A 13,106-nucleotide genomic window follows, 5' to 3' on the forward strand; every position below is an offset into this window, starting at 1 on the left:
AGAAACTGATTTAAAGCACGGAAAGTGTCTTTCTTTTTCCTTGATGAATAAGATTGGTTGGCTCAAAAATGAAATATGGATTTCAGGAATTATACAGAAGGAAGGAAACTCCTCCTCCAGTGGTGGTATTCAGCCGGTTCGGACTGCTTTGGGCGAATCAGTAGTGGTGATTTGCGGGTGGGCCTGCCCACCCACCCACCCGGCACTATGTCGTCCTATTTAGCCATTTTCTAAGTCGCACACGCGGGCAAAGCACATGCGTGGAAGATGCTCACATTTTCGATGTGCAGCGAACTGGTGGTTAAATTATGTGAAGCCCACCTCTGTCCTCCTCCCTATTAAATTATGACTTTACATCTAATTTTAGTTATAGCTTATATTCAATAGAATTATTTTGTATGGCTGCAAGTGTCATGGTTTCAACTGCCGTGTCAGCTAAAATGTAATTATTAAAAGTAAGTTGTACATTTAGTTCTACTCTACTGAAACCTTTAGTTTAATTTGGGGAAAGGGGAGACATAGAAGCGCATGTATTGATTTAGGTGGTCTCGGAATCACAAAATTTGAGAATCTCTGTATTGGGAAATAGTACAGGTAGTGCTCAACTTACAACAGTTCACTTAGTGACCATTTGAAGTTACGACAGCACTGAAGAAAAAATGACTTATGACCATTGTTCACACTTATGACTGTTGCAGAATCTCCATGGTCGTGTGATTTATATTCAGATACTTAACAACTGACTCACCTTTATGACAGTTGCAGTATCCTGGGGTCATGTGATCACTTTCTTACGACCTTCTGAGAAGCCAGGTCCATGGGGAAATCGGATCTCTTAGCAACCGTGTTATTAAATTAACAACCGCAGTGATTCACTTAAGAAATGTGGCAGGAAAAGTTGTAAAATGGGGCAAAACTCACTTAACAAATTTCTCACTGAGCAACATACATTTTGGGCTCAATTGTGGTTTTAAGTTATAACAATTTTACTTTGCAATAAGAAATTAGTTTCATTGTAAAAGAAACAAGCAGTATATGTTATGGAATCAATGGTTACTGATTCAGAAGTAGGGAAGACTTTAGTTAACTAAACTGCTGATCTTGTTCTTACTAGAGACTTATTTTCATATTTTGAACCTATAATTGGAGAAGACTTGACTGTTCGTTGTTTCATGGCATTAGCAATTATTACCCTGTTTCTCAACAACCCGTTGAGGATCTGCTGATTTAAATTCTACATGCCAAATCTCTTGTTGGCAAAAAAAAAAGTTTAAAAAATAATGAGATAATTTCAGTGACAATAGCTTCATTATCATGCCAGCTGCTGTGATTTTTTTCCCCTTCCTTTCAAATGTACCCCATTTTGTTTCTCTCGTTTTAATTTGAGGGGCGTTATAATTTGCGGGGTGTTATTTTAAATGTTGGGGGCTGTCTGGAGGAAAGAATACTAATCGTAACCGCTTTGATTCTTGAAAATTTGTGCCTCCAGGCAAATTTCCACAGCTATCTACAAATAGTCTGTTTAGAAATAGTTCTACAGAACTGTTTCTATTTCTAAAATGTAGCAACCCACGGAATTTATTTTTACATTATACACATGTGAGTTCAGATGCTGGCATGAGGAATTCTTGAGTCTCCAGAATTGTTACTTAACTTCCACTCCTGGTAATGTGAGAGCCAGCAAGGCCAACGCTGAAGAATGTAGGGGATGATAGTTTTGCAACGGTACCTGTTTCCTAGCTTTATTGTAGGATAAAATACACAATTAAACCAAAACCTCTGAACAACACAATCTCACACATGCACTCTCTATGCCAGGGATGGCCAACGTTTTTGTCCTTGCTTGCCGAAAGCGCTTACACACAACAGCGCATGCGCACATGCCCACAGCTATAATGCAATGTGATCCCCCATGTGCATGCGTGCACACACACACCCCCTGCACGCCCCATTGTGGGCATAGCCTCTTGGGACCAAAAATGAGGTGTGGGGGGATCCCTCCCCTCGCCCCCCTCTGTGCATGCCTGTGCTGCTTAAGGAGGTAGGTCAGCCTTGTATGCAGCTTTATCCTCTCTAGCATTCATCTCCATTTTTTCAGTCATGCATTTCCTGCCTCTCTAGTATTTACCTCTATCTGCTCCTGTGAGGCTCTTCCATATCGATGGCTTGTCTAATGTTTTGCAGAGATCCCAAAATCAACCAGCTGGCAGTGCATGCTTGGTGGAGCCCAGCTGGGGCTGGCATGCCGGCAGAGAGGCCCCCGTGTGGCACCCGTGGCAGGCGTGCCATTGGTTCGCCATCACAGTTCTGTAGAAATGAGTTATACAGAGAACAGAATGACTATATACTCTTTCACCCTTGGAGAATACTATACCATGCCTGTTTTTCTTAGAAGGATGCAATAAAAAAATTTAATTTTCAAACTTTGAGATAACCTATAACTCCATCATTCATTTTAGAGAAAACATTTATAATTAAGATTTTCTCTTTTTTCCCCCAGCTTATCTCACTAGCAGACCCATAAATCTCAGTGTTAAAATGTGTGCTTGTGTTGCTGTATCATCCTACACACTATGATCGTGGTTGAGTTCCCTTCTGCGCACTCTTTTTCTGAATAGGAGCTCACGGTATACAACTTTAGGAGTGCGCTCATTTAAAACTCTCTGAACAGAAGCCCTACGGAACTAGCTTGATATACAATTATCTTTTTTATTTAAAACATCAGCATGGTTTTTAAGTGTCTTAAGCACTTATTCCTTCCTTAATAAAAGTACTGTAACTGAAATAACGAGGTTGTTATTTGTTTTGGAAAACAAAACCTCAGACCGATATAAAATTTCCCAGAAGTCCCATAAATATGATTATAGATGAGAGAAATTGTCCATCTTGCCTGAGTAAACTTGGTTCCAGATCTTTATGACATAATTTAATCAAAGAAAAAAGATCAGATGCAGCACAAAATATGCTATATTATTATTTCCCATATAAGTAACTTGTATGTAGTAATTCTTTGAACTGCTATGTAAAACTTGTATATTCAGAGGTTATTGCTGGGGAGTGACTCTGAGCAGTGACTATGTTGGGTCATATGCTGTGAACCTTTGAGTAGCTTAATTGTAAACTTACAATAACTATTGCAAATAAAATGTTAGACCTGAATGATATGAGAACTCTTCTTAATGGGCATATTCTAAATTATCCAGGGAAGACTCTAAAGGCAGTATACAATGTAGATGGAATGAAATATTGATAATGCCCATGCTTATTCTGCAAACTGACTGCCTTCAAATTGCTTCCCTTGTAAGTCTGAGTAACATATTTTCTTTTCACATTCCTATTATCTCAGAGAGATCTCCATAAAACTAGCTAGAAATAGTACTTGTGCTGAAGATCTTCCTGGAAATTTCCTTCAGGGAGGACTTATAAGTTAGTGGAGGGCTCATGGGGAGACGTCTCAGTGGTCCTCATTAAACTATACCACACAGCAAGATCTGAACAGTTGTTGCCAACAGCTATCCAGTTCCCAACATTATCAGATAAATATACCAATACAGTCATAAAGGCATCCACATAGTATTTCTTTATATTCTAAATTTTCAAGAACCAGTAGTACAATAATTATCTTGATAGATCAACTACATGCATAAAATGGAGAAGTAAAGTGTCTTGAGGAATGGCCCCCCCACACCATCACCGAGTGCCCTCACCAAGAAGAAAAAAACTTTCCTTGTAGCTCATCAAGGGATACCCAAATAAATGTCTCTGTCTGAGGAATTGTCATATAGACAAGCGTATCTACAGACAAGAAGCTCTTTAGTACAGGGGTGTGGGACTCAATTTCATTGAGGGATGCATCGGGATTGTGTTTGACCTTGGGGAGCCAGGGTGGGCATGGCCAGCTTGACGTCACTTGTGTCAGGGGCGCCTGTGGTGGCCCAAGTGCTCTGTCAGTGAAAACAGGGCCGTGAACTCCATTTTTACTGCGATGGCCTCCTGCAACCCTCTGCCACAAAAATGGAGCTTGGGAGGGCTGCCCAAGAAGCACGTGGCTTCCCAAGCTCCATTTTTTTCTGGCAGAGAAACTGCGGGCCAGCGCAGCCCCATGGGCCAGATCTAAGCACCCTGCAGGTCAGATCCGGCCCCTCTGCCTTGAGTTTGACACTCCTGCTTTAGTATATTCCAGTCCCAAATTATTAAGGATTTAAGGGCAGATCATATTTTGAGTTGAGCCCAGAAACATAATTCATTTGATGGAATTTTCAGCAATTGTTCTGCTGGCTAGGAAATTTTGGGAGGTGAAGGACATATATCTAAAATATAAAGAGTCCGGGAAAGGCTTTTTCTCTGACAAACTGTTGTCTTAATAGCAATAGCAATAGCACTTATATACCGCTTTACAGTGCTTAAACCTACCTTCTCATCACAGGCTGAGAATTATAATGGAATCAAGCTAGCTTCTATATAATCTACCCATAAGAGTCCCTGTGTAAGCTTTCTCCTGCATGCTGGCATGGATGTCAAGTCTCATATTCTTCTCAGCCAGAACAGCCTTCAGACATAGCGGTTACTTATTATAAGAGAGGAAATTCAACACATTTGATTGACTGCATTGTCTTTAGATATTTTGCTAAAATGACATTACCAAATGCTGACACTTTTAAAGAAAAGTGTTTTTAACAAAAAGTAGACTTGCCTTTTCCTTCGTAATTTCCTGAATGAACTTGTGCAGGAGATAATATGAAAATAATATAAAATAAAATCTTAAATGATTTTTGGGGAGCTCATCACAATATCTCACTGTTGTTTACCGATTACAATATTAAATTAAAAAGTACAAAAATACATATTAATTCAACTTTTTGTTGTTGTGTTACATCTAGGTGTGCATTGTACAAAAGAAAGACACAGAGAAGATGTATGCTATGAAGTACATGAATAAGCAACAGTGCATTGAAAGAGATGAAGTTCGGAATGTCTTCAGAGAGCTAGAGATTCTGCAAGAAATCGAGCATGTCTTCCTGGTGAATCTTTGGTGAATTTCTTTTTCTCTCTTAAAAAATGTATCAATCCCACCGATTTTCCAAATGTGTGCATCTAGTTGAAAGCATGTTAGTCTTTTCAGAAGAGAGTCTTGGGCAGAGTATGATTTTCAAAATTCAATTATACATAAAAGAAAATGGGAAAGTCCACAATCTATGGCAAAGAAAACTTAGCCTTATAGAAATCCGGTATTCAGAATATCTATAGAAATGGAGACTCCAGTTAAACCATAGCTGGCTTTATGATAAAACATAGTTTCTTAATATGTGGCTACAAATATAGAATTATATAATTATTAGATTAGTTTGGCTGGCTGGTTGCCTGGCTGCCCATGTTGAGTCAGGAATTATTAGAGCTGAAATTTAAGAAGGCAGAAGTTTGGAGAGAGCTGTTGAGGGAAAAGAAACCAATTGGAATAGTGTAATGTCAAAAGGACGAATGGAACAAATGAAGAATGTAATGACATTTAATAGAGTAAATATTGAATAGTGGAAAGGACAAACCTATAACTACCTTGATTAATTGTGGAGCTCACATTAATTGGGATTTTTTGATTTGATACAATTGAACAATGGGATTTTGAGATAATCTGTCTTTTATTCATTTAGGGAAGGATTTTATAGGAAAGTTGGCTACCATAATTTTAGGAGAATTCCTCTTGATTTGGCATATTTACTTTTTCATTTAAAGTTATTACTATTCTCCAAAAAAGGAATTACATTGAATTATTTTGCTCCAGTATCTAGCAGTTCTCTTTCTACTGTCATCCTTAATAGTTTTCAAACCAACAACTAGCTCATGTGAGCAACAGGGCTACAGAAAAAATAATCCTAAACTGATGTCCATAAGGTTGTAATTTGGAGAACAGACCTCTCGGCCCATTGGTATAAAAAGTCACAGCTCTACTGGAAAAGGCCTGCATGCTGGTGCCTAAGAAACTCAGTTAGAGTTTCAGTGAGGTCTGCCCTGTTGCAAGACTGAAAGGATAGCACTCTTTTCTCCATCCCCACCGCCCATAACAAATATCTGGGGTGATTGACCAACAGTCAGCTAGCCAGCTTTCACATTTGGGGTTAACTTGAATATTAAGGTAACCTTGTTAACCTTGTGACCCTAACTATTTACTGTGTCACAGCAAGGAGACAGGGTGGGGGCCTGTCTCCAGTTCCGGAGAAGGTTTAGCATAATAATAAATCTAGAAGTCGCACTCCTGGGGTTTTAAGACTGCAAGAGGAAAAAGCATGCTGGATCAAAGTTGGAGGCCTAATTTAACATTCTTTCCAAATGTCCAACCAGGAATCCCAAACATAACATGGATCCAGTAGCTTCTTCTGTTTCATTGGCTACAGCAATCTGCTGTTGAAATGTGCACAGATCCAGTCTTGGAAACAAGACACACCTATGCTACGTACTAAGCATTGATTAGCTTTATCTCTTACTCAGTCGTCTGACTTCCTTTCAAAGCTGTTCAGATTGGGGACTTTTTAATGTGATAATAAATTCTGGAAGTTAACTGGGATATGTGAAGACTTTACGCCCCCCCCCCCAAAGGTTTTGCTATTATGTGAAGGAATAATCTCTATGTAGCCACTCGTGGATATCTGTCTATTCTACACTAATGATGTGTGTCTTTTTCGGTCCCCTCTTTACTCATAAGCTGAAAAAGCACTGAATAGCCACGTGTCTCACAGGGGAATTGCTCCGGCCTTCTTATCCTCTGGGCTGTCTTGTTTTTATCTACAGCACTTTGAAAAGTAAATACCCATTCTTCCTGTAGCTTTCTGAATGGACAGTTCAGATCCTGGCTTTCTTTTTCTTTTCAAGAGATAGGTACTACTGAGTCATCTTATGCAATGGCATTTAACAAAATAATAATAATAATAATAAAATAATAAATAAAAAGGCACCAAATCTTATAAGCATTTTTCAGTATTTTCATCCCTGAGATCTTAACACTCTCATCTAAAGACTGTGTCTATCACAAGCTTCACTGCTTTCCGAAATTCTGAGGAATTTCCCATTGCTGCTGGGGTATCCAACGCATCAATCAGAGTAAGCGAGTAGTTTCCCAGGACATCACTGATATTCAGATTTGAAGGGTCGGCTCGGTCGCCCCCCCCCCAGCCCCGGCAATGGATGGGGTTCAGCTCATCCTGAGGGAAAGCGTGGGCCATGTAGTTGTCGTGGCTGAAAGAGAACATGCTGCGGGAGGCGTCCTAGAAACTTTGTTGGGGAATGTAGAAATGTAAAAGAATAACCATGTTATGTGCTTTTTCTAAAGATCCAGGTAAAATATACACTCCATTTATTGAGGGTGATAAAGATAAGTGGATGTTTCTAACTCGTATTTCTAAGCCAATTCTATCATCCAGATATTCTTAGAAGAAAATAATTCTCTGACCTATTTGATCACCCCTTTCACATTTTTTTTATTCAGCTTTGGCAAATAGAGCAAAAATGTCCAGCTAATGACATCCCAGAAATTCTGTATTAAAAAGATTCCAGGCAGCTCAGACTAACAAAATCTTGCCAATGAGTCATTCACCCTGATGGCACTGGTTATCCTTTGATAATGAAATGAGACAGGCTGCTTGGTATTCCAGTACATTATTGATTATGCCTGGAAAAATTACTGTGTAATGATCATAGAAGCCATGTGATCCAGCCAGATATAGAAACAGGATTACATGAACAAGTTAAAATTAACTATGACAGCTGCTCCCTACTAGATACAGAATAGGGGACAGCTAACAGTAATAAGCATTAAAACAAAATGACACCCCAAATATATAAATATCAGTGGTTCAAAAGAACTGGGACAAATGAAAGTAATTGAAGGATATCTATTTAGATATGTAGAAGCATTGTTATTATTCAAGCACATTCCAGCCAATTCTTCTAGAAAATCTAAGAGCTGAAGTCCCAATGTATCCAGAGGTCACCAGGTTAGGTAATATAACATATTAAGGACGTCTCATTTCTAGATCATTATATGGCATGGATTACTATCCTAAGGCATAGTAATGTTGTCTGTGCAAATGTAATGGAATTCCCCGTTCCCTCACTTTTCTATAGGTACTCCTTCCAAGATGAAGAAGACATGTTCATGGTGGTGGATCTGCTCTTGGGTGGTGACTTACGTTATCATCTTCAACAGAATGTGCAGTTTACAGAAGAAACAGTTAAACTATACATCTGTGAAATGGCATCAGCTTTGGACTATTTGCGCAGTCAGCGTATTATACACAGGTGATCTTATAATTTGTGGTTGGCAGCTGTGAGGATCAGGTCTAATTCTATAAACTCATCTCATTCTAGCCCATTGGGAGCAGCTCCGTGGAATCTCAACTCTGAAATTGATTTTATAGTTGGAGTAAATTTTCTTCAGTAAATACTTAATCTCTAGTTCTACCGTGAAATGGAAGGACTGTTTATCATAGGAAATAATCAAAACCTAACTTTCTAATCCTTTAATCTTGATCTTCTATTTACATAGAATTTTGAACAAGTGGGTAACTTCGTGATCATGTCATCGCAATCTTTGATGCACTTCTGTATAATTGATTTCTTTCCATAGGATTATATTTCAGACTAGTGGCTGCTGTATCGAAATCTTTCTCAGTTTTTTTTTAAATTTGTCAAAAGTCTGGAAGTTACCATGAGTCAAGAATCTTTCAGTACAGAAACAGCCTATCCAGCTTTTACCGTTATGGTGCTTGTTAGACGGGTTTCTTAATTTTCGGTGAAATTTTCTGGAATAACAATTTTTCTGGAAATTCTAGGAACTGAAGTCCCAACACATCTAAAGGCCATCCGGTTGGGTAACATTAAATTAATCTCATTTCCAGGTCATTAGTGGCCTCCTCTTCCTTCTCCTCCTAATAGGAGTCACAGAGATTATGGACTGAGATGAGAACCATGGCACTCTGGAAGAGTAATTTCCTTTTTACCTACCATATGCATGATTTTATTCCTCTCCTAAGTGCTTACATCAACCAGTGAGTTACTGGCCCAGTGAATTTCGTACTGAATGAAGTTTGGAACTAGATGTTCCTGAACTTTAGTCCCATATTTTAATTGCAATAGAGTAAATCCTCATGTGGGCTTGGACAGGAAGTTCTCCACCTGGACAGATGTGGGAGATGTGGGCTCCTAAGAGTCTCACATGAACCCTGTCTGACAAACCCTCTCCGAAGAATCTTTTGAATCAGAACCCCCACTAGAGGTGGGGGCGAAGAAGGGCCATGTCTCATCAGACCCTGAGGGAAGCAACAGATCTCTCGTGGGTTAGAGATTTGCCTATGAATCGGAGTCAGGGCAGCAGCCTTCATGGCTGACAAGATGCTGGCCTTTTTGTCAAAATAAGTTTGGAACAGGCGGAGACCGGGAGAGATAAAAGACCTGGTAAGATAATTTATCTAACCCACAACTATAAATTAAACCTGGAAAAGGCAAAGAAATTCCGAGAACATAAATAATACTGATGGTCAGATCAGGTCTTTTCTTTCCTAAAAGAAAAGGAAGAAAAGAAGATGGAGGGTTGTAACATCAGCCACCCCGGAAATTCTTTGTCTGTGCTTTCGAACAGAAGAACAGAAAGCAGAGCAGCTACAAACCCACATAATTATAAATGTTACATTTGGGTTCCGATCTTAAACGGAAACCAATATTTTTACTTTGTTTGAATTCCTTCCAGCTAAAATAATCAAGAAAAAAGCGCATCTTCTTCTGAACCCACTCAATATAAACTCTAATTTGGTCTTGGATATCAAATAGAAACCAAATATTTTGATCTCTTTTTCTCTGATAACGGATAACCTAACCTTGACTGTGTGGGAAGTTTTAACTAACCAACTACCATAAATCAGAAGTTGCAAGAGCAGGAGGCAAAAGAGACACGTACCCGAATCTAGCTCTTTATAACTTTGTTCTAATTGATATGTTTTAAGCAGCTGTGGCTGATCAGAGATGGAAGGTGAATTATTACAGAGATAAGAACTGGAAAATGCTAGGGGTTTTTTTTCTTTTCTTTTTTTTCTCCCCTCCGTCTTTTTATTTTGCTGCAAAAGATTAAGATGGCCCAAGCTTCACTTCTGGTCCCAAAATAGCTAAAACTTAAGGTGGACCAGAGCCTCAAAATAAGACTTTGTATAACTAATCTTGGAACTGGATATTAAGGAAGAACAAAAGATCAAGATGGCTCCCATCATTCTCCCCTACAGCAGTGGAAGTGGACAAACTTAAGGTGGACCAGAACTTTGAAATAACTGTATAGCTAATTCTAACTTTGGAACTGGACATCATGGAAAGCTGGGAATTTGAAGAACTACATGAAATTATAAAAAATATGCATAAATCATTAAAATCAAGCCTAAATAGAATTCTGAACCCATAGAAGCAGATAGCTTAAGAAGAATTCAAAGAAGAAGAAGGGGGGGCAAGATAATGAAGGAGTAGAAAAGGAGGGAAACAAAAGGCAGATAAAAGAGGTTGAGGCTGTTGGTGGCATAAGGGAAATTGAAGGGGGAGGTTTTACCCCAACAAAGAGAAATAAAAAACATATTTTTGGTGGTGACCGGGGGAAAGTTGGGGAGAGTGGATGTGCCGAAGCAAAGAGAAGGGAGAGGGCAGGAGCAGAGAAGTGGGACAAAAGACTTATTAGGAAAAAATCAGACAACCAGAAATTTTTATGGGGGAGAATATAAAACTAAGATAAGGGTTTTATTTCTAAATATGACAATAAAATGGAGTTGCTAATTGATTGAAGGTAATAATGGAAATAATTAAGCAAAGGTTGAAATATATGGAATATGGATAAATATGATATTGATATTGATGTGGGGAGGTGTGACGAACATGACAATAAAATGAGGTTGCTAACTGGTTGAATATAATAATGGAAAGACAACTAAACAACGGCCGAAATATATGGAATGTGGATAAATATGAAAATGACATGGGGAGGTTGTAAAGCAGAGGTTTGCCATTCACTTTTTTACATGATAATTAATCTGAGTGGCAAATTGACTGGAAATGGCAACAGAAGGACAATTAAGCATGGGTTAAAATATAGGAAACATGGATATACACAGAACTTTTAAGATGATGAAATAAAGCGAGATCTTTACTGTTTGTTATTCTAGACAATAGATTAAGGGAATTGAAAGGAATATTGAACAGCGAGGTTTGCCATTCATAGACAACTAAAGCTAATCTAATCCAAGACATGGAAAAATTAGAGCAGGAACATTAAATACACTTATAATGGGAAACTATTGAGACTTAAAGGCAGAATCACAAATTGGGGGCGCGTAAGGATGTATAATTATATAAAGATAACGATGAGAATAGCTGGGAATTGTAACCAGGTCTACACCTCGACCAAAATTAGGCTGGGGGTTTAAAAGTACAATGACTATATATGTATATTTTTTTTGTTCTATTTTTCTTTTCTTTTTTAAGGAGAATATATACCGTATATACTCGAGTATAAGCCGAGTTTTTCAGCCCACTTTTTGGGCTGAAAAAAGCCGCCTCGGCTTATACTCGAGTCTACAACTGGATCCGGCAGTGCTGTTGCCTGTTGGAGGAGGAGGAGGCGAACCAGCCTGCCATCGCCAGGCCATCCGCTGGACTGTGGGGCTTGGAAGGGGGTGGGAAGAGCGGCGGGGCTAGCGGTGGCTGGCGATGGCAGGCTGGAATCCCCTCTCCAAGGGATCCCCGTGCAGCAAATGCGGGGAGCAGCAGCGAAGCCCCCGAGCTGCTTCTGCTCCATCCGCTGGACTGTGGGGCTTGGAAGGGGGTGGGAAGAGCGGCGGGGCTAGCGGTGGCCGGCGATGGCAGGCTGGTTCGCCTCCTCCTCCTCCAACAGCACTGCCGGATATCCGCCCAACGCTGCGGGGGCGCCAGCGGGAGCTTTGGCGGCTTCACCTCAGCCGCAGCGCTGGGCAGCAAATGTGCTGGTGCTGTTGGAGGAGGAGGAGGAGGAGGCAGCAATAGCACCTGAGGACAGGACAAGAAGCAATGGAAACTTGTCAGAAGGAGACTCAAGCTGGAAATAACGAGAAATCTGACAGTAAGAACAATTAAAATCCTAGGAAAATGTCCTTTCATGAAAAATTACTTTTTCAGTTAACTCTGCCTGACATTAGTTGGGTGAACAGAAATATTAGTTGGCCAATTCTAAAAGGGAGCACCAGAAAGAACTTAAAATATTTTTTAAGAGAGCTGGGTTTTTCATTTATATTATATGTATGAAAAGAATTAACACAAATTGCAGATACCAATCAAACATAAAGAAAAAAAGGATGAAATAATGCTCATTTTTAAAAACTCAGTGAAAATAAAAACAATATACCAAGAAGGTGGCATACTGGTTGTGATTTGATCTCTTCGGGGGATCCCGGGGATCCCCTATACAAGTATTTTAATATTGCAGACTTGCAGTATTATAAGTCATACTGATATTATAGAACACTTTAATTAAGCGGGTCCCTTGAATAAACATAACTTTGAGTTTCAAATAACACCGATTTTTTATTTTTGAAATTTACCATAGCTGCTGCATTTCCCACCCTAGGCTTATACTCGAGTCAATAACTTTTCCAGCTTTTTGGGGTAAAATTAGGTGCCTCGGCTTATATTCGGGTCGGCTTATACTCGAGTATATACGGTATTTAAAATTGAATATGTATATAGAAAAGGAACTATAAATACCATCAACATAAAAGGGATCTTGCTCAGAAGCTGAAATACACCAAGCAAATGAGATGAAGAGTGGGAAGAAGAGGAGAGCGGTAAGGGAAGGAGAGACGGACAGGAGAGAGGGGGGGGAAGAGGAGGAAAGAAATGAGGAGTGGAAAGGGGAGAGAGGAGTAGGAGAGAGGAAGGGGAAGTAGAGAAGGAAAGGAGGACAGAGAGAAGAAAGGAAGTAGGGAGGGGGATGAGAGAGGCAGAAGAAAGTGAACACACAAATGTAGTGTATGGAGAACAGAAGAGCCAATAACTTTTTTTTTCTTTTGAGGAATTGTTGGTAAGATGAATTGATGTAAACATTTAATAATACG

General features: G+C 39.4%; 1 protein-coding gene across 1 annotated transcript in view; it reads left to right on the top strand.

Moving 5' to 3' along the window:
- Positions 1 to 4,898: 4,898 nt before the first annotated feature.
- Positions 4,899 to 13,106, top strand: part of STK32C (serine/threonine kinase 32C) — a 30,238-nt gene continuing 22,030 nt past the window's right edge. Inside the window, exons 1-2 of the mRNA XM_032225799.1 lie at positions 4,899 to 5,032; positions 8,116 to 8,289. Of these exons, the coding sequence (XP_032081690.1) occupies positions 4,914 to 5,032; positions 8,116 to 8,289 (293 nt within the window). The 5' untranslated portion in view covers positions 4,899 to 4,913. The remainder of the gene's footprint in view (positions 5,033 to 8,115; positions 8,290 to 13,106) is intronic.

Source organism: Thamnophis elegans, chromosome 10 (assembly GCF_009769535.1).
Source record: "Thamnophis elegans isolate rThaEle1 chromosome 10, rThaEle1.pri, whole genome shotgun sequence".
In the NCBI taxonomy this organism is placed as follows: domain Eukaryota; kingdom Metazoa; phylum Chordata; class Lepidosauria; order Squamata; family Colubridae; genus Thamnophis; species Thamnophis elegans.